General features: G+C 33.8%; 3 protein-coding genes and 1 long non-coding RNA gene across 5 annotated transcripts in view; 1 reads left to right on the top strand and 3 right to left on the bottom strand.

The window, feature by feature from the left end:
* Positions 1-984: 984 nt before the first annotated feature.
* On the bottom strand, positions 985-17,459 carry LOC126773263 (probable isocitrate dehydrogenase [NAD] subunit alpha, mitochondrial). Of its 2 annotated transcripts, none has more exons than XM_050494082.1 (7): positions 17,348-17,459; positions 16,846-17,013; positions 16,398-16,576; positions 10,959-11,174; positions 8,342-8,477; positions 7,962-8,075; positions 985-1,574 (listed from the first exon to the last, which is right to left on the bottom strand). In XM_050494082.1, the coding sequence occupies exons 1-7, from the start codon at positions 17,372-17,374 to the stop codon at positions 1,347-1,349; spliced, it is 1,068 nt and encodes a 355-aa protein (XP_050350039.1). In that variant the 5' UTR covers positions 17,375-17,459; the 3' UTR covers positions 985-1,346. The 2 variants fall into 2 exon arrangements, with proteins under 2 accessions (XP_050350039.1, XP_050350038.1); XM_050494081.1 differs by lacking the exon at positions 17,348-17,459 and adding an exon at positions 17,092-17,252.
* On the bottom strand, positions 2,974-7,954 carry LOC126773316 (uncharacterized). Its single transcript, XR_007669726.1, has 2 exons — positions 6,233-7,954; positions 2,974-5,010 (listed from the first exon to the last, which is right to left on the bottom strand). It is a non-coding gene; the product is annotated as an uncharacterized LOC126773316 (long non-coding RNA).
* An 832-nt stretch (positions 17,460-18,291) lies between the features above and the next one.
* LOC126773224 (vacuolar protein sorting-associated protein 33B) lies at positions 18,292-20,983 on the top strand. The gene is made up of 2 exons (XM_050493975.1): positions 18,292-18,615; positions 18,765-20,983. The coding sequence occupies exons 1-2, from the start codon at positions 18,458-18,460 to the stop codon at positions 20,536-20,538; spliced, it is 1,932 nt and encodes a 643-aa protein (XP_050349932.1). The 5' UTR covers positions 18,292-18,457; the 3' UTR covers positions 20,539-20,983.
* Positions 20,984-21,129: 146 nt separating this feature from the next.
* LOC126773204 (phosphatidylinositol 3-kinase catalytic subunit type 3) overlaps positions 21,130-26,044 on the bottom strand; it is a 29,637-nt gene continuing 24,722 nt past the window's right edge. The window contains exons 17-18 of the mRNA XM_050493940.1: positions 25,493-25,600; positions 21,130-23,123 (exon numbers count right to left, since the gene is read on the bottom strand). Coding sequence (XP_050349897.1) covers positions 23,000-23,123; positions 25,493-25,600 — 232 coding nt within the window. The 3' untranslated portion in view covers positions 21,130-22,999. The remainder of the gene's footprint in view (positions 23,124-25,492; positions 25,601-26,044) is intronic.

The following is a 26,044-nucleotide window of genomic DNA, read 5'->3' as shown; positions in this document are numbered from 1 at the left end:
CCTGTTCCCCTAATGAATTAATTATATATTATCATTATGCACTTGAAAATATCTATAATCATAAACTACTACCACCAAAGATCTCGGCTTTTCGCCTGTCTCCTGACGAAGCCAACCAACTTTTTCAAGTAATTGATTTTGAAATTTTATTTTTTCAAATTTACTATGCTGCAATTAAGCCCGATGTTTTTTAATATCTTCAAGTAAGACAAAGATTACCTATCATGGTAATTTGTATTCTCCCTTTAAATTCTGCTATGTGTGACCATTCACCAATGCCAAATTGTCAGAAGTAATACGAGACTAAAAAGTTGAAGATTCGTTTAACTATTGAGCATTTTATTGGATTGATTGGTGCACATTAGAAGAGGCCTTTTTTCAATAGCAGAAAGTTTTTTTTTTGTTTTTTTTTTTTATAGAATAGGAAAGCGGACGAGCAAATGGGCCACCTGATGGTAAGCGATCACCAACGCCCATAGACGTTGGCATTGTAAGAAATGTCAACCATCGCTTACATAGCCAATGCGCCACCAACCTTGGGAACTAAGATTTTATGTCCCTTGTGCCTGTAATTACACTGGCTCACTCACCCTTTAAACCGGAACACAACAACATCAAGTACTGCTGTTTTGCGGTAGAATAACTGATGAGTGGGTGGTACCTACCCAGACGAGCTTGCACAAAGCCCTACCACCAGTTTAAGTTTGTGTGAAAAAAAATATTACTTTAATATTTACTATAATTAATCAGTTAGTTTTGAAAGACTTTTTTGAAAAAGGTAATTTTATATTTCAACTTTTATTATAATACATGAATATGGATAAATAGACTAAAAAAATATTACGACTTTCCGTGTTTCATTCATCAAATAATGACCGCCTTGTCACATTTTTATTTTCTTCGGAACGAGAAAATTTCATTTGACGAAAAACCAACTATCGGGTGCTTTTGAGTGGTGAGAGGTGCAAAAAAAATAACACTAACTATTTTTAAATGGTTTATTTGAAATTTTATTTCATTCCTTGTTTGACAAAGAAACGTTTTAGTGTCAAGTTCAAATAAATAATGATTATAATTATTAAGAACAACAAACTTTAAAGGTTATGTTTTAACATTAATTACTTAATTCATTTAATAAATACTCAAATGAATTAATGGCGTTTAAGGTGAAAGTGTACTTTGGCATTTCATATCGCTGCTTTGTCTACTTGATTGCGGTAATTTATGCTAAAAAAATAATACTATACCGGCCATATTCACAATCTGAATCGTGGCCAAGGCTCTGGTAACAATTTTTTATCATCTAAGTCCAAAAGGGCGGGAAATCTCCTACCATATGTAAATATTTAATTTAATTTCGAAATAATTGCATTGGTGTATTCGCTGCATTTGCCAGTACCACCAAGATCACCGGTAAGAGACTTTCCTTCGCGCAACACTTCGTAGCAGGCATTTTGAACTTTATCTGCGTGTTCATTAAGTTGTAAATGCCTTAACATCATGATGGCAGACAGTAATAAAGCTGTAGGGTTAGCCATATCTTTGCCAGCGATGTCAGGAGCTGTTCCGTGGACCTAAACAAAATAAAAAATATATTTACATTAAATCGAATATATGAGTAAAATTAGTTGAATATAAAATAAAAAATATTTTTTTAAGGTATAATGAGTTTAAAATATCTTAAAGATTTTTTCATACACATAGTATATTGGTTATCCGCGATATACGAATATTATATCAACGAAATCTGGATTTTTTTCTTGTCGTTTTAATAGTGGGATTAGCAGTGATGAAATAATAAAACGCGCTGGTTATAAAAATAGTATACATTGTTCTAGAATCAATTGTATTATATGTAAGGCTAAGTTTACATATAACGCGCGTCCACACACGTTCAAATTTAAAGAGAGTCCAGATGACAAGCGCTCGTTCTCGTTATTACTCGTCAGCCTAGTTCGGTAGAACTTAGAAAATGGACATGAAAGAAGCTATTATTTATACAAATATATAAATACACAAAATATGTATACGCCCGTTAACGAGGGCGCATGTCATCGGTTTAAAAACGCACATCAAAATTTTGCCGTCTGAATAGCTATATATGTAGCATAGCCTAAAAAGAAACCTAGAAAGTCGAAGTCCTATATTAAAATGGAAGTTTATATAGCGATGAACGGTTTAACAATCATCAACCACAACTGAGCTATTTACTCTAACTTTGATTTTAGTGCATACAATAGAGATTAAGTTGGATAAGTATATTTGTGTATAAAAAATGTCCCTCAAAATATATGAAATTTAATTGGCGCTGCTGAAGTGTGAATTTGAAAATACGCCCCAATACGAGGAACGAATTTAAAGACATTAAGTCAAACATTCGCCATCCAAAGTAATAAATAAATCAATATAAACAAATATTAAATCCAGGTCGTATCCTCTAGGTATGGTAGCGCCATTTTAGTTTTCATGCATCAAGCTAATTTTTATACACAAATTAATCAATTGATTGATTGAAGCTAATTTTTATACACAAAACCTCTATAATCTATAGCCGTAATGATGATGACATCTTCAGAGTTCAGTGTTGCCAGCATGTTTGTTTAATTCTCTTAAGACTGAACTTGTAAAGTAGGGAAATTCGAAAATTGAAAAACGAAAATGTATGTAATTTGAAAATAATAGCAATCGGCGCCTTTTATTTTGCCGCGGGCACTCAATAACAAAACCATGGTCATTCGGACATATAATGCATTCCTCAATTAAATAGCATATGTTTAAATACAGATCAGTTCATAATTGATATGTCAAATATCTTAGGGTTTCGTACACGGTAGGGGTGAAATGAGATACACGTTAACATATAAATTCTCGTCAGTACCTTGGCATTCACAATTTTTTTTTTTATAAAATAAATTAGCAGAACACGTATATTTTGATTTATTTATTTACCTTTGGGATAAGGAAACACAAATGCAATATAATATTTAATTATAACATTTATTGTCAGATTACATCTGATTGTTTTAATGTGTATTACGATTCATTTCACTGGTAATAAATATTGTAGATCGATACAAATAATACTACATACAAACTAGCAAATATAAATGGAATGACATCACAAATTAGGAAAACCCGTTTAACTAAAACTAAACTAAATTAAATATATAACATGAATACTGTTTATTATGGCTGATATTGTTGAATGTTTATTTAAGTATCAAACAAAGGTTTGGGGTAAGTACCTTTGTTCAAGTTAAAAACATATTGGGATAATGATATGCAGATTTAGTTTAAAGTTGCAAGGTTTGACCAAATTTTAAATGATACATTATATATATGGTAAACAAGACTTGGATGCAAAATAATAAAATACGGGAAAATATTGAATATCGTTTCAATTGTTTATTTTATATATTAAAGACTACAATATGAAAATCTACCTAGCAATCACACTAAAACAGCCGTCTATCACTATCAAAAAATGCCTAGCGGCCAATAAATAACTTAAATACAATGAAAATGAATGAACACAAAGATTTCATTTCATTTTATAAGAAAAATTCGAAAAATTCAAATTATATCAAATAAAATCGTTTCCCTCTTAATGAGGTGTAACATGGTTTTTGAATGATCTTCGAAGACACACAATTTATATTTTTCATTCCAAACGTGTGTCCATTTCATTTAGAAAAATACAAACAAGACGATCTATATGGTCTTTTGACATCGATATATTTTTTATGTTATTTTATAAACGAACATAGATATCTTGAAGGATAAAATTTTGCACAGACTATTTTGTATTTTATTTATACTGTTTAAAAAATAAACTATTTAAATAATTAATTCATTGATAATAAAATAATAAATTAAATAAAAATTCAAGAAGTGATTCATCATCATCGACTTCCAGACCACCTAGCGCTTTCCTACTAAGGCGTTAAGAAACAATAACGGTATCTACTGCACAAAAACCGATTTAAACTTCGACGACAATATTTGTTTTGTCGCAACTGGCAACACTTCAATGGCATATTACTCATAATTAATTATACACAAGTCATTAGGTTTTACACGTAAAGAAATTAACATGAAAAATGACATGGCCAAGTCGGGGGCGCTTGGTGGTACAGTACGGTTGGGAATCATTGACCTAAAAGATCTTTGCATTATGAAATGTTTTATGAACAATCACACGTTTCGCAATACATAACAAAACACAATTTCATTCGGATAATTTAAAAATATCAACAATTGATCTAGTTTAGCTAATCATCTACTCGGTATCCATCGCTGCATTGCCTTATATGTATAAATTTTAAAAATTACTATTATTTTTATATAATTAAACATAAAATAACTTAAAACTCACATCTTATATGAGTTTAAAAATAATACTGTTTTTTTAATTCAATTAAAAACTTTAGTACTATTTGTATGTTTATATATAAAATGAACAGAAAAATTCTTGAACACAAGACTAACCATCTCGTAATGATACTTTTGGAAATGACTTTTAATAAAATTTGTTTAGATTTACTTTTTTAAATAAAGTATCAATAGTGTTTTTTTTTTTTTTGTTGATTTTGATTCCGTTCCACGCTTAATATCTCTATCACCTTCTCCCGTGTGCGATATTTTAGTTCTGTGGATAGCGATATTTTAGTTCCTTAAATGAGCGTAGTAACGACGTACAAAGGGATTAGAACAATGAGCATGTTACACGTGACAAGAGGTTGCACTCTGCGCGTCGGCAACAAGGCAGCGAGCGGAGGCGGTCTAGTGCAGCTTGGCGATGATCTCGTTGGTGTACTGCGTGCAGGTGCTGGCGCCGCCCAGGTCCTCGGTGAGCACGCGGCCCTCGCGCAGCACGTCGAAGCAGGCGGCCTCGATGCGGGCGGCCAGCGCGCCCAGCTGCAGGTGGCGCAGCATCATGACGCCCGACAGCAGCAGCGCCGTGGGGTTGGCCTTGTCCTGCCCCGCGATGGCGGGCGCCGTGCCGTGCACCTGCAAGCGCTCGAAAATGAGTACTGCTAGCTTGGGATACTTGACAATTTATGTTCTGATTTTGGCAGAGACCCCCCCCCCCCGAGAGTTATTAACAGTTACACAAGATAATAAAAGTTGAGTCTGTAATTTTTTTTTATTTCACTTTCCCACCAATGCAGTAGTGAACAAAAATTGTCAATTGTTAAATATTGATTATTTGTTCGTTGTATGATTAGTTGTTATCTTATTTGTACAAAGTATAAATAAGAAATATAAATTCATGACTTCACGGAATACAACATTTTCAAACTCAACAAGTTCATTTTATTTTTTACTTTATTGCTTATACCAAAAAATCTATGAATATTTAATTTCTCTAAATTTATTAAAAAATAATCTAAAATCAATTTCTGATTTATCTTTGTACGATTTTTTGATGTAATGAGACACACACATATTTATGTTATTATCATTGTAGAAGTCAAAAGGCTTTAGGTCGGGTTAGTAAATATAATTATATAAAGAATAAAAATAATTACAGAACCGGATTAGTTACTCATAACAAGTTAATATACAGCATATTACAACACAAATATTATATGATATGATTCATAAATGAATTTAATTGATATCTACGTTTTTGGCATAATAATTTGGTCCTCATGATTTCATTTTATTCAACAGATAATTAAGCAGGTCATTATTTAATAAATATAGAAACCTGACACATCAAGCATTAAGGCTAAATTGAATTTGATAATCATATAATTATTAAATATATATATTAAGTATATTATATAAAGATACACTTTATTAAGTCAATTTATCTCATTAGTCAGGTAATTCCTAGATTAGTAATGAGAAAAAAATTATATTATTTCAGTGTATCGATTCTTAATTAAAAAATATTTGAAGTTTTTAATATTTATGTAAATATCTTTAAATATTTCAATATTAACATAATATGAAAGAGAAATTATTCATATTAAAACGATTGGTCTATCAACCATTTTGAATATTTCGTAGCTAATCTCATAGTATATATCACATTAGATATTGTTTATTATATATTTTATTATAAATAAAAATATTTATTTAACTTCCTTTAAATGAAATAATTCAGTGTATTAATTTTTATAACGGACAAAACATTAATTCATGCAAAACATATTTTAGTAATGTTTTCCACGCCCACACTTGTTAGTAAAAATTTCGTCAAAGATCTTTTGATCAGACTTACATTTTCAATATATATTTTCACTGCTGGGACGCACAGTACATTAAATCACTATTTATCACTTTTAAAATAAACTCAGTCCGGAATAATGATACACATTATTGTTATATATAATACTGTACTGTAATTAAATGATTTATTTCCATACATTAATAGATAATACGCAATGTGTGAGTAGTAGAGTTGAGGCGGATCATAGATAAAATACTAGATAAAAAAAAAAGTAGCAGTCTGTCACAGCGACAATATTTCATCCTTATCTGTGACTATGGTTTATAATAGGATCAAAATAAATACTCATAAAATAACAGTACTATTAAATATCATTATGAGATAACGGTATTTTTTATCTGTGACATTCACTTACAATACCAAGAATCTTCTGTCACTGTTATCGTCTTTAAAAAAATAATATGTCCATCTTCGTTACACATATACGTATTAAATAACTGAGAAAGAGATGCATTTATTATTATTAAAACGTAGTATCATTATACGTACGTAAATTTTGTAAACATTTTGTTCGTTGTTAGTATCAAAAATAAAAATTCACTTATATTTAGTTTGTGTATTATTTAATTGAATATTATTTTAGCGTTCAGACAGTTTAATCTGCCTTTTTTACGAATTAAAATGATTTAGTAAATAAAGTATAAACGTTCCAAAAAAAGCCGAGATGGCCTAGTGGTTAGAACGCGTGAATCTTAACCGATGATCGTGGGTTCAAACCCGGGCAAGCACCAATGAATTTTCATGTGCTTACTTTGTGTTTATAATTCATCTCGTGCTTGACGGTTAAGGAAAACATCGCGAGAAAACCTGCATATGTCTAATTTCATTAAAATTCTGCCACATGTGTATCCACCAACCCACATTGGAGCAGCGTGGTGGAATAAGCTCCAAACCTTCTCCTCAAAAGGGAGAGGAGGCCTTAGCCCAGCAGTGGGACATTAACAGGCTGTTACTGTTCCTTAAATTAATAACCCAGTATTTTATCACAGGTATTTCCAACTAGTATATTTAAAGTACAATCAATGTGACACCTAGTATCACATTGTATATTTAGGGCTATTCTATAAGAACAAATTCAAAACTCACAGCAGAAAACGGCCATGAAATGTCAAAAGTGACATGCGACATTGACCATTATAATTATAACATTTCAAGAATTCACGCATCGAAATAGTATATCACCATACGTCACATTTAAACATTTCACGGGTGAGTTATGAAGTGACTTCTTAGAGAATTTCATTACTGATATCTAGTGTGATGGTCGTGTATATTAGTGTGCTCGTGTGATGGATCTCGTTTACACAAAACGTAAAAGAACTAGTGACGCCGATTTTTTTAGTTTTTTTCTTGAGGTACGTGAATAAATTGTGTATAAACCCGGTTATAAATAACGGTTGAACGGTACGTTTATATAAATTATACATTATTATGAGTTATGTCACGTGATCAAAGATTTGACTGTAGGCATATTTGTCTTAACTCTGACGAACACGTTTCATTTCACTCAAAATCAAATCGAAACATCTTTTGTTAATAATTTTGTATGATGACTTATTTAAAAAAAAAAAGTTCACAGACATTTTAATGTAATATACATTTTTATCATGTCAATGTGTGCTGTGTCGTAATCGGGATGTGTTTCAACTTTTTAAATGTTTCTTATAAAACAGTTTATTAACAAACTCGTATGTGTGTGGGGTGCGTGCGCGATACTCACGGACTCGAAGAGCGCGCCGTTCTTGCCGATGTTCCCGGACGGCGTGAGGCCCAGCCCGCCCACCAGCCCCGAGCACATGTCCGACATGATGTCTCCGTACAGGTTCGGCATCACCTGCGACACCAGGCCTTTGCTACAGCTCGACTGTGCGTCTTACGTATTTCGCTACTTCGAAAGGTATCTTTTTAATACGTTCATAAGTCTTATATTCGCAGGTTTCCAATCAAAAATCAAACGACTAACGCGTTACAATTTTATGAAACAACAACAAACGTAGTTTCGTGTTTTGAAAAAAATAATTAATTAGTCAAATTTGCTGATGAAACCCGATCCGAGTTAAGTGCATTTAGGAATATTAGACTTTAATATTGAATACTTACCAGCACATCGAACTTGGAAGGATCCTGGACCATGTTGAGGCAAACGGTGTCGAGGTACCGCTCCTCAAACTTGACGTCCGGGTACTGAGTCGCGAGGTCGCGACAGCACCTCAGGAACAGACCATCTGACATTCGCCTGCAGAAATACACATATAGTTTTCATTACATGTGGTCAAAACTATGACACTAAAGTACATACATTCGATTGAAAGAAGGTTATTAAATATATTCTTTTATTGTTCAACGGATTCACAGAAGCCGGTAGTAGGGCTTTGTGCAAACTCGTCTGGGTAGGTACCACCCACTTATCAGATATTCTACCGCAAAACAGCAGTACTTGTTATTGTTGTGTTCCGGTTTGAAGGGTGAATCAGCCAGTGTAATTACAGGCACAAGGGACATAAAATCTTATTTCCCAAGGTTGGTGGCGCATTGGCTATGTAAGCGATGGTTGACATTTCTTAAAATGCCAATGTCTAAGGGCGGTTGGTGACCACTTACCACCAGGTGGCCCATATGCTCGTCCGCCGTCCTATTCTATTTAAAAAAAAATTTATCGTTACTACAAATTCATTGAGTCCGATACTTGATATTACATATGTGGAATCTACTTAGACAATCGGACAAGGTTCATTTACATGCCAATATTTACCGGGTCGGGTTGGAGATTATTAACATATTATTAAAATATAATAGTATTTTTTTATGTTATAGGTGCCTAGGCGGACGGGCAAATGGGCCACCTGATGTTTAGTGATCACCACTGCCCATAGACATTCGCGATGTAAAAAATATCAACCAACCTAATAACCAATCTTGTTGAAACGATCTTGTATTATTGATTCAATAGTTGAAACTCGGCTTTCTAATACGTGATAATAGGCTTGTGCAAGCTCGCCGGGTAGCTACAGGCACAAGGGACATAACATCTTAGTTCCCAAAGTTGATGGCAGATCGGCAATGTAAGTAATGGTTAATATTTCTAACAGCGCCAATAGGCGAAGGTGACCATTTACCATCAGGTGGCATCTGCCTCTCCGCCTTACTATAGCTGTCATATTTATTTTATTTTATTAACATATATATAAAGCCGAGATGGCCCAGTGGTAAGAACGCGTGAATCTTAACCGATGAACGTGGGTTCAAACCCGGGCAGGCACCTCTGAATGTTTATACGCTTAATTTCTGTTTATAATTCATCTCATGCTTTTAGATGAAGGAAAACATCATGAGGAAACCTGTATTGGAGCAGCGTGGTGGAATAAACTCCAAAGCTTCTCCTAAAAAACTGAGAGGAGGCCTTAGCCCAGCAGTGGGATATTTATAGGCTGTTACTGTTACTGTATTAACGTATAAGAAAAATATATGTTGAACATGACTATTAACTACTAACTTAGGTGGGTAGATGTTAATACCTAGTAGCAGCTTAAATATTTGAATATTGTCATTTAAGTTTCATACATATATAATAAACTAATTAATCTGTAACTTTGTTCAACATATAAAAACGATATTACCATAAGTTATCTATGACATCGTGAACGCGAGTCTTTTGGGTGGACTCGTAATTAAAAATCATTAAGAAACTGCGGTGCGAAAATTTCAATAGAAATAGTCATTGAACGATACGTTGCATTGATATTTATATCCATAAAACACTGAAATTGAATATTATCATTGAATATGACCTTATTGAGGTCACTCGATATAGCTTTATTAGTGACAATAAAGACGAATCTAATGTGCGACAATTAACTCGAGACTCGAGGCCGATCGTTTTACCTTCGCACGTAATAACAAACTATATCCATAATTTAAAATGGTAGCAATGATGGAATTTTACACATTTATAAGAGTAAAATTGTTCAGGTTAGAGATCGAATTTGAAGAGCAACGTTTATGACCCAAAATAGTTTTGCTTGTGTTTAAACTAAGCTGCACGGATTTTTTTTTTTATAAATAAAGTACGGCTACAAAAAAGCAACCTCAATTACGATTGCGTTTATATTTAAGTCGCCTAATAGACATTTGAGGAATTCGATTATGCGACACAGATCGTTGTTACAATGTTTCTTATTAGAGATGGACAAGCTTTATGCCAATTTCTAGCGCTAATTGGCACTGCGTTTTATATTTAGCTAATTCATAAAGAAACTACAAAAACAATTGGACCATTTTGAGTAATTTAGAGCTGAGATGGTCCAGTGGTAAGAACGCGTGAATCTTAACCGATGATCGTGGGTTCAAACCCGGGCAAGCACCACTGAATTTTCATGTGCTTAATTTGTGATTATCATGACCTCGTGAGGAAACCTGCATGTGTCTAATTTCACTGAAATTCTGCCACATGCGTATTCCATCAACCCGCATTGGAGCAGTGTTGGAATAAGCTCCAAAACCATCTCCTCAAAAAGGGAGAGGATGCCTTAGCCCAGCAGTGGGACATTCACAGGCTGTTACTGAGTAATTTAAAAGTCATTCGTGACAAACAAGTAATATTGTCAGAGTAGTATTTTTTATTTGTAACGAATTTATTATTTTAGACATATCCCAAAAACCTGTTGAATATAATGTTAATATCGTTAATGATGTTTAATTTAAAGGGTGTCTCACTTACATGATGTTGGCCTTGTGGACAGCCGTCACCTTCTTCCTCTTGTTGTCCCTCGCGAACTGGAAGGCGAACTGCGCGACCCTCTTACTGGCCTCCTCCGTGATCAGCTTGATGGACTGCACCACGCCGTCCACGATCTCGTGCTCGATACCCGAGTACTCACCCTCTGTGTTCTCTCTGATCGTGACTACGTCTACATTGTCATACAAGGTTTTGATTCTGGAAATTACAAATATACTTTGTTTTGAAATTGATGCGATGTGTTGGCTGCGATATATAAAGGTGTGCTTATCAGTCTAAGCAGCGCATAAAAGGGTAATCGTAAAATATATGCACAAAAATACACTATTACTTTTTGGATGTTAGATAAATAATCGGTCTGTAACTTGAATAATATTAAAAAAAAAGCGATTGGTCGTATATCGGCCGATGTTATTGATATTTTACACTCTGAACTTTCTAGACGTCTATTAATTACGATTTTAAAATATATTTTATTCAGATTTTAACAATGTTAGTTTTTTATCTTGCTTGATATTTCAACGGAGCCGCATGCAGTGTTTTTCTCTTCCATTAAGAAAAAAACTGTTTACTTATGCACAAATCATGTGTATAAGTAAACAGTTTTTTTCTGCAAAACCATTAAGTATTATTCTTTAGCACACCTACTATAGTTCTTTCATGCACTTCCTAAGGTTTTTTTTATATATAATAGGTTGGCGGACGAGCAGATTGGCCACCTGATGATAAGTGGTCACCAACGCCCATAGACATTGCATCGTAAGAAATATTAACCATCGCTTACAGCGACAATGCCCCACTAACTTGTGGAAACTAAGATGTTATGTGCCTTGTGCCTGTAACAACACTCACCCTTCAAACCGGAACACAACAATACCAAGTACTGCTGTTTTGCGGTAGAATATCTGATGAGTGGGTGGTACCTACCCAGACGAGCTTGCACAAAGCTCTACCACCAGTGAACCAGTGGTTAACTGGTAAAGAACTATTTTATTATTTAACTTGTCTTATTTTCAATATTATTTTTTATTACTTAGTAAAATTCTATGATTTTCAATGAAACAAAAATGTAGGGTATTTTTAAAAAAAAAAAAAAACTTCACGGGAAAAATACCTTGCAATAAGACCCGATCTATTTCGTTAATATAAATTAACTTAAGAACAATTCATTTTATACGTTTAATAAATAATTTGATTTAACAGTTTTTTTGTTTTCATTTCGCATTATGATATCAGCTGTTACATTTATAACAAGATAAAGTAAAGTTGTCAACGATACGAAAGAGATACGATACATATCAATCTCGGATTTTTTCTTCTTTTTTTCCGCACGTTGCTACCATACGTCACTATTTGTAATGATAACTCACATTATATGATAAACAAAAATACGTGATATAATAACAATATAATATTAAGTTTTTGTTTGTACACAGTTTTTTTTATAATCGTTTTGTAAATGGCTATTGGATACAAATGACGAAATATCAATTACAACTAGCGGTAAATAACTTGGTACCAAATATTGGCTTAAACAATTTTCGTAGTACCATAGTTATACCTTTGGTTCATGCGATATCTTATATATGTATAGTAATAATAAGGAAAAAGATTTTTTTTATATTCGCCGGGATGGCAAATGACTCTACTCCACCTGATGGTAAGTGGTAGTAGAGTCCAAACGCGACGACGGCCAGTACAGTCGGGAAGATTGTTCTGCACTAGCCGTCCCCGCCTTGCCGACGCAAGATGCCTCTTCACGCCTCGTTTGAACGAACCCGGGTTATAAGAGGAGTTAGGAAAGATTTATTTATTTATTTATTTAATACTTGTTGCACAATATATAAATAAGATAAAAGAAATAGGAAACAATCAAAGAAAAAGAAAAACAATGGTGCACAAAGGTGGTCTTATCTCTCACGGTAGCATGCGAAAGCGATCCCGTGGCGCTCCTCGTTAAGACGGAAAGGGTACCGCTGGTTTTTTAGTGGGTATTCCGATGTTCGGGGCGCACCCGGCGCCTTGGACACCGGCGAGTCCCACATACCCGAAGGAAACACGTAACGCGTTATTATTATATAAAAAAGGCGGTCTTATCGCGATCTCACAGACAAACTTTTGTGAAAAAAAATTTGTAAGAAAACAGAGAGATTGTGAGGGTTGTAAATAAACAAGTAATTTAAATACTAACTATGACGATTACGGATTCTTAATTAGTTTAACTTTATTACGTTTAATAGCTAACGAAGGTTACTTATAAACGACAGCTCATGACTTGACGAGCTTAGGTTAGACATATATATTAGACAGTAGTTAGTATAAAAGTTTATTTCTCTTATATAATTTTGTTATATATTCCAAAATTTTACATTATACTTAATAATTTATTGAGTAAAATGTCCTTGTAGTATAAGACAGGACTATCCATGTTTTTTCGTTTGCGTATTTATAAAATATATTTACATCGTATTAATCTTAATGACCGATGCGTACAAAAATGTTATCACTTATGTAATTATTATTAATAACAATCCGGTGACCCCGGTTTGGTCGCGACGGTTTGTCATGTACGCGATAACAAAGATTATCTAACTTGTGTGGCTTACCGGCTCGAGTGAATCAGTTCTTATCAACGATTCAATTTTAGTTCGATTCAAGTATTTCACGGTCGCTACTCAACGGTATATTTATTGAGGTAAACATTATCAACGACCACTTAACCTAAAGCTATCCATTTAATGTAAACTTTAAAAAAATACGATTTAAATGTGCTTGTAAAGTCTCTACTTCATAAAATATATATATATATATATATATATATATATATATAACCGTCTAAAAGATATAGATATATATATATATATATAGATATATATATATGACCGGATGTATTCAGCCAAATAAAAGCAATTACTTTGCGCACACCACTAATATGAATGATTATGATGGTAACAAAGTTTTTTTTTTTATGAAATGGGTAGGCGGACTATCAAATGGTCCACCTGTTGGTAAGTGTTGGCCACCAACCATGGAAACTAGTAAAATCCCTTGAGCCTTAAGTTATACTGGCTCACCAATATAGCAACCAACCAATTCAATCATTTAATCTAACACTAAGTCATGTGATATTTCGCATTAAGTTATCACAATCATGGCGCTACACTTGGAATTTCAAGTTTACAAATCAATCATTGATACCATTACGAGATTAGTGCAATGGATTACTTTTAATCATTACACTGAAAACTGAACTTTTAAAAATCTCGCATAAATATTACATACTTATATATTAATGAGGTAATTAAATAAATGTATTTGTAAACAAAATTTCATGCATCTAACTTTGAAACTGACGGGTTTTCACTTATTTTGCCCGTTTAGGTGTGAAATTTCCAAAGTTCCTAGTGAATGTTTTCATCATAAAATGCATCGACTGTCAAAATTTCAAGCCTATAGCCCCTTTTTTTTCGCCGGAAAAACGAGTTACGCGTTTCCCCCACGGGAACAGTGGTATGTGGGGTAGGGTATGTGGGGCTCGCCGGTGTCCAAGGCGACGAGTGCACCTCGAACATCGGAATAACCACTAAAAAACCAGTTGTACCCTTTCACCGCCACGGGATCGCTTTCGCATGCTACCGTGACGAAGCCTTTAGGTTTAGGTTCTGCGTTGATGAATCAGTTAAGACATTTCATTACATATGTATAGAAGATTGGGTAATGAAAAAAATTATTGTCGGTAATTTTTAAAACGATTTGGTCACAATTCTGATATCAGATGACTAGTAATCGTCATTATGACGAGAAATGTAAAAAAATATCAATTCAATTATTTGAGTAGAGCTTGTTTATACCCACACATACTCACTTAAATTGAATAAAAATGGTAAAAAGTTTTTAACAATTTTGATGTCAACAGAATAGTCTGTATTTAAGTATCAGCCTATTAATGCCTCACAACTAGACTATTCTCTTTTTGAGAAGGTTTAGAGCTTATTCCACCAAGCTTCTCCAATGCGTGTTGGTGGCAGAATGTCACTGAAATTAGTAACATGAAATCCTTGCGTTTTTTTTGAATTCACCGTCAAGCACGAGATGAATTATAAAAACAAATTAAGAACATGAAAATTGAGTGGTTCGTACCTGGGTTTGAACCTGCGATCATAGGTTAAGGTTCACGGGTTCTAACCACTAGGCCACCTTGGCAAGAGGTGGTGGCCTAGTTTTAATTGTCCAAAAGTAGATAATTGAAAAAAAACAACAATTACGTTTTAATACTATTCTAATACCTATCACACATTTTCTTTGTTAAATAACTTATATGTACATTGTTAACAATCTGCATGTTACATTTAAAGTTCAACTTTTCAACTGCACAATTAACTTTTTAAATGTAATAAAAATGACATGGTCATTAGGTTATATATATATTTATATTCAATAAAATAAAATTTCTAATTCATCTATTTTTTAAAATTAAATTGATATAGTAAATAAAAATATGAGGTGTGTGATTACACAAGATTTCATTTACTGCCACTGCATATAATCCTATTGGAATTAATAAGATATTGCCGAGGTTACCAGCTGTTAAATCAACAATTAAATCTACAACAAACTAAAATGAAATCCCAAAAATATTTTTTTATCTTAATATGAAATATTAATTTTTATACTTTTGTATTTTTATTATGCTATATTATATATAATTTGGAAATAAAAGCTGTACACAAAACCTTCAATATAATCCTAGCTAGGTCAATCCACAGAATACTTAATATATGGCAACCCCAGACATTACTTACAACTGCTAAAATCAATTCCAACTAGTTCATTAGAACAAATTTTGCACAAAGTCAGTAATATCTAGTTTCAACAAAAGTCGATTCATATTTTGCACAACCGCATAATGAAATAACAAATATCACAAAGCCACAAACACATTGTATGCAATGTAATTCAATACTACCGGTTAAGGCATTATGTATACACTATTGGTGCATTAACCTAGCAGATCTGTTGAATTAAAAAAATAAAGATAAATAAGAACACTTATTTATTAAAGTTTTATTAAATATTTGAATCTTAAGCCAAAATTGTTAGTGCTATATTTGAACTATGGTTAGATCTACTGAATTTTCATGTAATTCATTTGTTTACAATTTTTCTCATGACGGTAACTTTTGCCTCATCTTCGCCTGATATTAGAGTAGGTAGAATCTCAACCTTTTCAAAAGCCGTTGCTACTTTCTACTTTAGAATATTTAATCATAAATATTTAATAGAATAATTGTTTAAGTATTATTAATTACCCAAGCCAGTAACACATAATTAAATAAAGTTGGAATAACAAGATCTCATATTTCTGTTTAGCTAATATTATAGATGACATAAACGTATAATATAAAAAAAAAAATTACTCACCCATCTAAACTTTTGCAGGGTCTGACATTAGCATAGAGGTCGAACTCCTTACGGAGTGCCAAATTGAGAGAGCGGTAGCCCTTTCCCACTGGGGTCATTAATGGCCCTTTAAGACCAATCTTGTTTTCATTGACGGAGTCAATTGCCCGCTGAGGTATACCAAATTTTCCATCTGGTCCCTGATTAATACAGATTTAGAAATGTTTATTATTTTTGAAATAAAGTATTACTGAGTAACAAAAACAATTATACCACCACTGACATTTTTATGAGAATATTAGGTTTGTGACAATAGTTATTACAAAATTGTATCTTACTTATTATATCGAAAATAATTAATGTACACATTTTATCTAATGAGCATTAAAACTATGTTGTTTTATAGTATAATTCTAAATGTACTCGTATCATAATAATCATTTGTATTCTAATTAAAATGTGTACTCACTCTCACAGCTGTGACGTCCACTTCATCCCATTCAATCGGTACTTTGGCAGCTTCAAATATTTTCTGAACGGCTACAGTGATCTCCGGCCCGATCCCGTGACCGGGAATAAGGGTCACTTTCCGTACTCCCGTGCTATACTGAGCGGCTCCAGCTCGGCCCGCCGGGACCTTAATAAAACCAAAAAAACCTACAGTATAACCTTACACTTCGGTCGCAGCAAAAAGGCACGAAAAAAAATTGTTAACCTCATTTTTCACGCTCCCAACCCTTCCAGCGGGTTTATTCGTCCCCGACTCGAACAATTTCAGTAAGCTTTCAATAACTTTACTCTCACGAAAAGGCTTCAAAAGCGCATTTATGTAATTCTTCGACATAACTATAAGTCTATTTTTGGATGATAAAAGAAATTAAGCGAGCCGTCGTAAAAGGTTAATGGGACAGGGGGTCGCATGCAGAAAATTGTAAGAAATAGGAAACTACTACATTGATCTAAAAACTTACAATTTTTCTGATTATTCTCGCAGCCATTTCACTAATTTTTATTTTACGAAGACGAGAGACTCCGCGGTGGAGCGGCGGAGGGGAAGGATACTGCGAACTCGACAACGACCGCGCATGACCGGAAATAACTGTCAAGGTCGAATTTTCGCGGGATTTTTGGGAAATGCCTATAACGAAAATAAAAAAACTTTAACAAATAAAAAAAAAGGCAAAAATATTTTATTCAAGCTCTTGTCAATTCTTGTTCCTTTAATTTACTAAAAAAAATTAAGAGATTTTAAAATAAATTAACTTTTGATAAAGTGTAGCAATATTTGTTTTATCAAAGCTGAAAATGATTTAAAATTTAAAATTTTAGCGCAAAAAATAATACATCTGCAATTTTTCAAATATATTACTTTCGGCAACATTTAATATTATAAAATTGCAGCTGGTAATCTGTCAACTGTCAAGATAAGATTATTATAAAATGTCATATTGGTATTACCACCATTTGTATTTTATTTTACCAGTAAGCTAAAAAATAAAATGAATAAGAATATTTTGGGTTAAAAAATGTTATATTTGAAAAATAAAAATTTACAATGAAAATTTAAAAAAATAATAGTTGATAATCATACTACATTATTCTTAAAATTTTAACTTATTATTATTCAACCTTTTCAAATTTGGTTTTTATTTACATTCATAATAATAATAAATTAAACCAGGCTGTTTTCATGATTCATAAAATACTGAGTCCACCGAATGCGAGAACTAAAATGTAAAACTGGATGTTTGCCCAGATTTTGCCCACGTATTTTGTTCACTAACGCTGAACTATGCACTGAGACAAAATTTAAATTTTGCAATTGGAGTTTCTACTTTTAAGAATATTATTATAATGCTTGTTTAGAGATAAATATGTTAGGAGCTGGCAACATCCAACTAGCGACAATGTATTGAATAGTTGAATACCTAATAGTAAACATTACATATTTATTGAATTTGGTATAAATAATTTTACTAAAGCTATCACAGTGTAGTTAGCTTAAGGAAAATAAAATATAATGCGTTTTGTAAAAAAATGCTGTAATTGATGAAAATAGGTGTTATTCAAAATACAAAATCATGGAACAGCCGCTTTCGTTAAAGTTAGCTTCGTTAAGTCTTATTTCCCAGCATAAATTAGAAAAGATACTCGATCAATGTGGCGACAAAGCAGACTTAATAATTGACCCATCTCTTATAAAACCATTGGAAAGAATATGTGGTGTTAGTTGGCTCAGGTAAGAATGATGTATGTTTATCTTTCAAAAAATATATTAATGGTGTTCTAAAGACAATATATTCATACTTATTTATAGTTAAAATCTTATTTAAATAAGTTAAAATTTTGAAATTTGAGTGAAGCGCTATATAATTTTTTCTATTTAAGGCAACATGGAATTGAAAAAATATACAAAATGGATCCTCAATTGGGTACTACAGCGAACATCATTAGAGTTTATTTAATACCGGCTTCCATAAAAAAGTACAAGTGTGTTTTAGATCAGATATCGTCAGTCTTGTGCCAAAACCCATCTCTAACAGATGCCAAATGTTTCAACATTATAATTGCACCAAAAGTTATTTCCACATTTGACTCTATATTAGAGAACAGAGGTCTTTATGATATAGTTAAGCTGCATTCATTCTCATGGGAATTAATGTATCTTGATGATCAGCTACTTAGCTTAGAATTGCCTTTTCTTTATAAGCAATTATTTGTTGAACAGAATCATTCTCTATTATCAAGCATTTCCATGTCATTATGGAGTCTATTTCATGTTACTGGCCGACCCAAATGTATATTATCCTTAGGTAAATTATCGGCAAGTGTTTTAGATATATTGGAGGTATACAAAGAGAGTTATTCCAGAGATTTTATAAGTTCTGATTCCTCACATGATATTGGGGCGTTAATTGTGATGGACAGGGATCAAGATTATGCTTCGAGCTTACTCACACCAGCGACATACAGCGGTTTGTTAAGTGAAATTTTTGATATCAGCTGTGGCCATTTAGAAGTAAATGGAAATGATACAAAGTTGAAGAGAGGAAAACTTAATTTTACTACTACTGAAGGAAATACTGCAAAAAATACAGTCATAACCCTAGACAGTTCATTAGATAATTTGTATGGTGAAATTAAGCACAGACATTTCTCTGAAGTTTTAAGTGTATTGAGCTCAAAAGCTAAGTTGTTAAAAAATGAAGACATTAAAGCATTAGGCATTCAGGAAATGAAAGAATTTGTTGCCACAAAACTACAACAAGTTACACTTTTTAAACAGAATCTAGTCAATCATGTTTTAGTTAGCGAAACAATAATATCGGAAATGAACAATAAATTCGAAAATTTGACATTTACCGAAAGTGAAATGCTAAATAACAGAAATAAAAAGTCCAATTTCACATATATTGATGAGAATTTTGGTACAGATATCCATATATACAATAGCTTACGACTTATGTGCTTACTTAGTTTGACCCAAGGGTTATCTTATGAAGAATATAATACTCTTGTAAGCAAGTACTTGATAGCGTTTGGTTACAAGTTTTTATATGTTTTTAATAATTTGATCACTGCTGGGCTGTTGGTACAACCATCCAGCCCGAAACTTTCCTTGTCTAATTTAGGTAACCTAAGTGAGCGATTACCGAGGTGGCAAAATGAATTTCAAACTGTAGCTAATAAATTAAAGCAGTTGCCTTCGAAATCTGATGATGGAAAATCACCGAGTTATGTGTTTAATGGTGGATATGTTCCATTGGTAGCAGTTATATGCAATGCCTTACTAACATCTGACTCTTTAGTAGAGGTTTTGTCAAAGTTATCAGCTCTCAGCGATCTCAAAGTGGGCGGGACTGTAATTGAAAAATTCAAGGATGGTATGGAAACATTGAATGAAAAGTTGTCGAATTTAAATCTGCAAAATGATTTGGAATTTGGATGCAGAGATGCTAAATCAATATTAAAGACTTTGAAAGCTGATAAGTTGGGTGGCTTTTCTCTAAAGCCTAAAACAATTTTGGTATATGTAATTGGTGGGGTGACATATGCTGAAATAGCTGCTTGTGATGTTATCCAGGCTAATACGAGCAGTAAAATTATAATAGCGAGTGATTGTGTTGCTAGTGGTTGTGATTTGATGGCAGCCAACACCTAATTATTAACATTGGTGAAAAGAATCTCAATAGCATTTGACTTGCGCAGCAATGCATTTTCACAGAATTATTTACATTAAAACCTTTAATAAGTATTTCATAAATTATATTAAGTGTATAATACTTTTATATTCTACACAAAAATTTACAAGTCTCTTATGATTATAATAGTATTTAAGAACTTCTCAAATGTATTATATTAACCTCGGGTTTTTAAAAGCTGATTAAACTTAAATTAATGAATGTGACTATCTGATTGTAAAGCTGACTGGATCAGCGTTTTACGAACTAGTGTGTTAGTTAAATTGTTAGTAAACCTACTGCATACTTTTATCTGTATGCATATTTTTTTTTATGTGTCTGATCTTTTTCAATCATGAATAGTCTAGTGAATTAAACCAACTTTTTTATTAATTTTGTAAAATTAACAGGTGTATCTAATATTTTTTTTTTTGTAAATTGATGCTTAATTTTAGAAAAAAGTAATTTTTTTTGTTTTCTTTATCATAAATAATCCATTGCAGAGCTAAATATATTGTTATTGCATAATAAAGAACTTACTTTTTAAAGTATATTTTATTAAAAACACGATATGTATGAAAATACTTTATTCGTAAATATCACAGTAGAAAATTACAAATATACTTCCTTACAACTACTGTGGGCCAATTTGATATTTAAATTATTTTCATGAAGTTGCTGAATTTTTTTTTCGAGCGCTCTTACATACATTTTTATCCGAGGCAAGTTGTATTATAATTATTGAATAAGTATTCAATCAAATAACTAATTATTACATGTGCGTAATTTAAATGAATTGTCAATTAAATACAAATTTATTAGCCAATTAAAAATCAGAAATGCGCAGTATTTTTGACATTAAAAATTCTGTCTAATTTTTTATGTTTATGCTTAATGTAATTTCTTGATATTTACAACAGTCACAGCAATATATATTCTTGTGACTTCGATTTAAGACATTTACAGTAAATAAACAAATAATCGTTTTCCATGCAAGAAACAAAAATATATCTTATCCAATGGTTAACATGTTTAATAATTTTATTTATACATACTTATATTTAAATTTGAAATTTCTTAAATTTTAATATAATGTATTTTCACTAAGTTTGTTACCAGAGAAATAATAAACTATAATCTTTAAAAATACATTTCACATACACTTGAAGTATTTTTTTCTTTAATTTTACTAAATTAATTAATTACCTCGAAATATTTTCATTCTCTTAACATATATTTTTATAATAATTGAATTACTATAAAAATATATTGAATTTAGTCACACAATCATGATATTTTCATCAAAACTGTAATATTTACAACAATAATGAATAAATATGTACATCGAGCTATAAGTAAATATCTCTGTTGCTAGGTAATATTTTTCAAATTGAAAAATAAACAAACAACTTAAAACATTAAAATATATAACTATATTTTATAACATTTAAAATATTTCATTGGCAAGAAACATTATAATAAAGAACTATTTAAGAAACAAAACTAGCGGGAGTTAAAATTAATTAAATTTTAAATGTATATATCATTCGCTATGATACAATACTTTAAACATTTTCTACAAGTTCCAGTATTGACATTGTTCTGAAATATAACATTATACTTCGGAATATTTGTATTAATAACTTAATAACTTTACTAATATTGTATATTGATAATTAATTATTAAGAAAGGGGTACCTGAGCCTGTGTAAGAAATATTAGAATGACTTTACACATTCAACACTATTGACAATTGCAAATATTAACAGAGTGTTAAACTTGGCCAAAGGGTTTTGTTTATGCTCATTTGAATTTGAAAAAAGGGTACCCTCCCTTTTTTTATAGAATAGGAAGGCGGACGAGCATATGGGCCACCTGATGGTAAGTGGTCACCAACGCCCATAGACATTGGCATTGTAAGAAATGTTAACCATCGCTTACATCACCAATGCGCCACCAACCTTGGGAACTAAGATGTTATGTCCCTTGTGCCTGTAATTAAACTGGCTCACTCACCCTTCAAACCGGAACTCAACAATACCAAGTACTGCTGTTTTGCGGTAGAATATTTAATGAGTGGGTGGTACCTACCCAGACGAGCTTGCACAAAGCTCTACCACCAGTAAATCCTATTCAACATTACATACCCAACCAGTAGTATTTTGTAATGTCGTGTTTCAGTTTGGTTAGGCTCAAGGGAATTATCTTAGCTGTCATGGTTGATGGTGTATTGGTTATACAAAGATTGGTTAATATCTCTTAAAGTGGTAATAGCTACGTTGTTGGTGCTTCATTATCATCATTTAAATGAAGAAAACGCAAACAGCAATATCATCAACAATACCATATTGTACTTGGTATTCAGCGTGTAAGCTCACTCTTAGTTAATTAGTATAACTCCCGTATTGTCTATTATTACTTCGAGTTAACATTTAAGGAATGTTATTTTCGCCAATACTGCGCGAATTTGTGGAACTGCTCGACCAGCACCGCCATGACAGCTGTCACAGACATGTCCAGAAGGTTCTGCAGGAAGTGAACCGCTTCCTCATCGCCTAGATCCAGCCTGGAATATACATAAAAATAATTATTTTTATACTTGTTTACTTTTAATGTGTCTCTTGATAAATTAATATAATTAGTAATAGCCTTTAAATGACCCACTGTTGAGTTGAGGCCTCTTCTCCATTTTGATGAGAAATGATTTTTTTTTCGTTAGAAACGGGACAAGGCAACACTGGAGCATTATCAATTTTGTATTTATTTGGTTATTATCATACTGTACTAGTAAACACGAGACGTGACGACACGACATGGCCTAGTGATTAGAACGCGTGAATCTTAACCGATGATCGTGGGTTCAAACCCGGGCAAGCACCACTGAATATTCATGTGCTTAATTTGTGCTTATAATTCATCTCGTGCTTGACGGTGAAGGAAAACATCGTGAGGAAACTTTCATGTGTCTAATTTCATTGAAAATATGCCACATGTGTATTCTACCAACCCGTATTGGAGCAGCGTTGTGGAATAAGCTCCAAACCTTCTCCTCAAAATGGAGAGGAGGCCTTAGCCCAGCAGTGGGACATTAACAGGCTGTTTTGTTTTATATGCGCCGGGATGGCAAATGACTCTACTCCACCTGATCGTAAGTGGTAGTAGAGTCCAAACGCGACGACGGCCAGTACAGTCGGGAAGAATGTTCTGTACTAGCCGTCCCCGCCTTGCTGGCCCGCAAGATGCCTCTTCACGCCTCGTTTGAAGGAACCCGGGTTGTAAGAGGAGGGGAACACGTGAGCTGGTAAGGAATTCCATTTTTTGGTAGTGCGACAAAGAAAGGAGTTGCCAAATTTCTTTGTGCGCGATGGAATTGATGTCATAGTTAGGCGGTGACATCGAGAACCAGCTCGCGTGGACTTAAGAAGGAAGGGGGAAGCAGGAATTAGAGAGAATAATTCCTCAGAGCACTCGCCGTGATACAGTCGATAGAAAGCGCTCAGTGCTGCTATCTCACGACGCAATTGTAAAGGTTCAAGGGTGTGTGTGACCTTTACGTCGCCAATAATGCGTACTGCACGTCGCTGCAACCGGTCCAAGGCCTCCAGTAGGTACTTAGCGGAGCCATCCCAAAGGTGCGAGCAATATTCCACGCAAGACCGTACCTGTGTTTTGTACAGCAGGCACAGTTGTTGTGGCGTGAAAAAACGCCGCACCTTGTTCAGAACTCCGAGTTCCCGTGAGGCTGTTTTTATAATAGCCTCGATGTAATCCCTTGGACTAAGGTCGCAGCGAACGTCCATCCCCAGCATGACGATTTTGCTTTGTATCATCAGCGGTGTGCCACAGAGGGAGGGAAGAGGGGAAAATGCTGACTTTTTCGCTGTGAGAGCGCATACCTGTGTTTTCTTGGCATTAAACTCAACAAGATTATCAGAGCCCCATTTGGCGATGAGCTCTAATGTCCTATCGAGTTCAATGACAAGATCCTTCCGCCTCTCCTCAATTTCCGCTCGCCCAGCCACTGCGCGTCCGTGGTATCCACCATGCACTGTACTATCGTCTGCATAGCAATGTATGTTCCCAAGAGAGAGCATATCATTGATATGCAAAAGAAAGAGTGTGGGAGATAGCACAGATCCCTGGGGGACCCCAGCATTCACTACATAGAATTGTGAAGCGCAACCATCTACTAAAACACGAAGGCTACGCTTGTGTAGGAAGCTGGCAATCCAGGTGCATAGCTGAGCAGGCAGACCATATGCCGGTAGCTTGGAGAGAAGACTTCTGTGCCAGACCCTGTCGAAAGCCTTGGAGATATCGAGGCTGACAGCCAACGATTCTCCATGCTTGTCGATAGCTTCACCCCAGAGGTGCGTTACGTACGCTAGAAGATCACCTGTGGACCGTTTTGGTCGAAACCCGTACTGACGATCATTAATTAGACAGTGATCTTCTAGGTAATGGATCAGTTGGTTGTTTAAAATCCGTTCCATCACCTTACAAAGTACTGAGGTGATAGCTATTGGCCGATAATTTTCCGGGTCAGACCGATCCCCTTTTTTGGGAACCGCTTGCACATTAGCTCCTCTCCAAGCCTCCGGCACACATCCCGAAGAGAGAGAAAGTTGGAACAGGCGCGTTAACACAGGAGACAGCTCCGCCGCGCACTTCTTCAGCACTATGGCTGGTATTCCATCGGGACCGCTAGCTTTCCGTATATCAAATGATTGCAGCTCTGCACGCACATCACGTTGCCTGATTTTGATATTTATATTTATATTATGTATATATTTGATGTTACTGTTGTACTAGCAAATAATTTATCAACGACAGCGAGTGGTCCTTAGCTGCTAGTGGCGCCATCTACTGAGTCACCAGAAACGATGTAAGACATTCGAATTCCATTAAACTAAATATCCTAAGAGTAATTGTCACCTCAACTTGTCCTGCACTTTCTTGACGGCCTTGTCGGGTTCCAAGGCGATGTCGGGAACGGAGGCGTCCACCATCAGCGAGAACAGATTCAGAACTAGATTTGCATGTCTGGAAGCGGTAATGAGTTGGTTTCAAATAATTATATTTTTTTATTTAAAATAATAGCCAAGTTTTTACCATGAGATTCAAGATTGTTTCTTTTTTTTTTATAGAATAGGAAGGCGGACGAGCATATGGACCACCTGATGGTAAGTGGTCACCAACGCCCATAGACATTGGAATTGTAAGAACATAATAACCAACCATAGTTTACATATCCAATGCGCCACCAACCTTGGGAACTAAGATTTTATGTCCTTTGTGCCTGTAATTACACTGGCTCACTCACCCTTCAAACCGGAACACAACAATACCACGTACTGCTGTTTTGCGGTAGAATATCTGATGAATGGGTGGTACCAACCCAGACGAGCTTGCACAAAGCCCTACCACCAGTTTCATACTATATTTGATCAAAATCGGTTCAGTTGTTTAGCCGTGAAAGCTTTACAG

Source organism: Nymphalis io, chromosome 14, assembly GCF_905147045.1.
Source record: "Nymphalis io chromosome 14, ilAglIoxx1.1, whole genome shotgun sequence".
NCBI classification, from domain to species: domain Eukaryota; kingdom Metazoa; phylum Arthropoda; class Insecta; order Lepidoptera; family Nymphalidae; genus Nymphalis; species Nymphalis io.
Note: the sequence above shows the minus strand (reverse complement) of the source record. Positions and strands in the feature narration are given on the sequence as shown.

Excerpts from the sequence above, each read along its gene's own strand:
- LOC126773263 (XM_050494081.1), bottom strand. The coding sequence starts at position 17,220 with ATGTCGAAGAATTACATAAATGCGCTTTTGAAGCCTTTTCGTGAGAGT. Across the intron at positions 11,175-16,397 it reads CCCTGCAAAAGTTTAGATGG|AATCAAAACCTTGTATGACA; the intron begins GTGAGTAATTTT and ends TGTAATTTCCAG. Across the intron at positions 1,575-7,961 it reads ACGGCGCGCTCTTCGAGTCC|GTCCACGGAACAGCTCCTGA; the intron begins GTGAGTATCGCG and ends TATTTTGTTTAG.
- LOC126773224 (XM_050493975.1), top strand. The coding sequence starts at position 18,458 with ATGGAACAGCCGCTTTCGTTAAAGTTAGCTTCGTTAAGTCTTATTTCC. Across the intron at positions 18,616-18,764 it reads TGTGGTGTTAGTTGGCTCAG|GCAACATGGAATTGAAAAAA; the intron begins GTAAGAATGATG and ends TTTCTATTTAAG.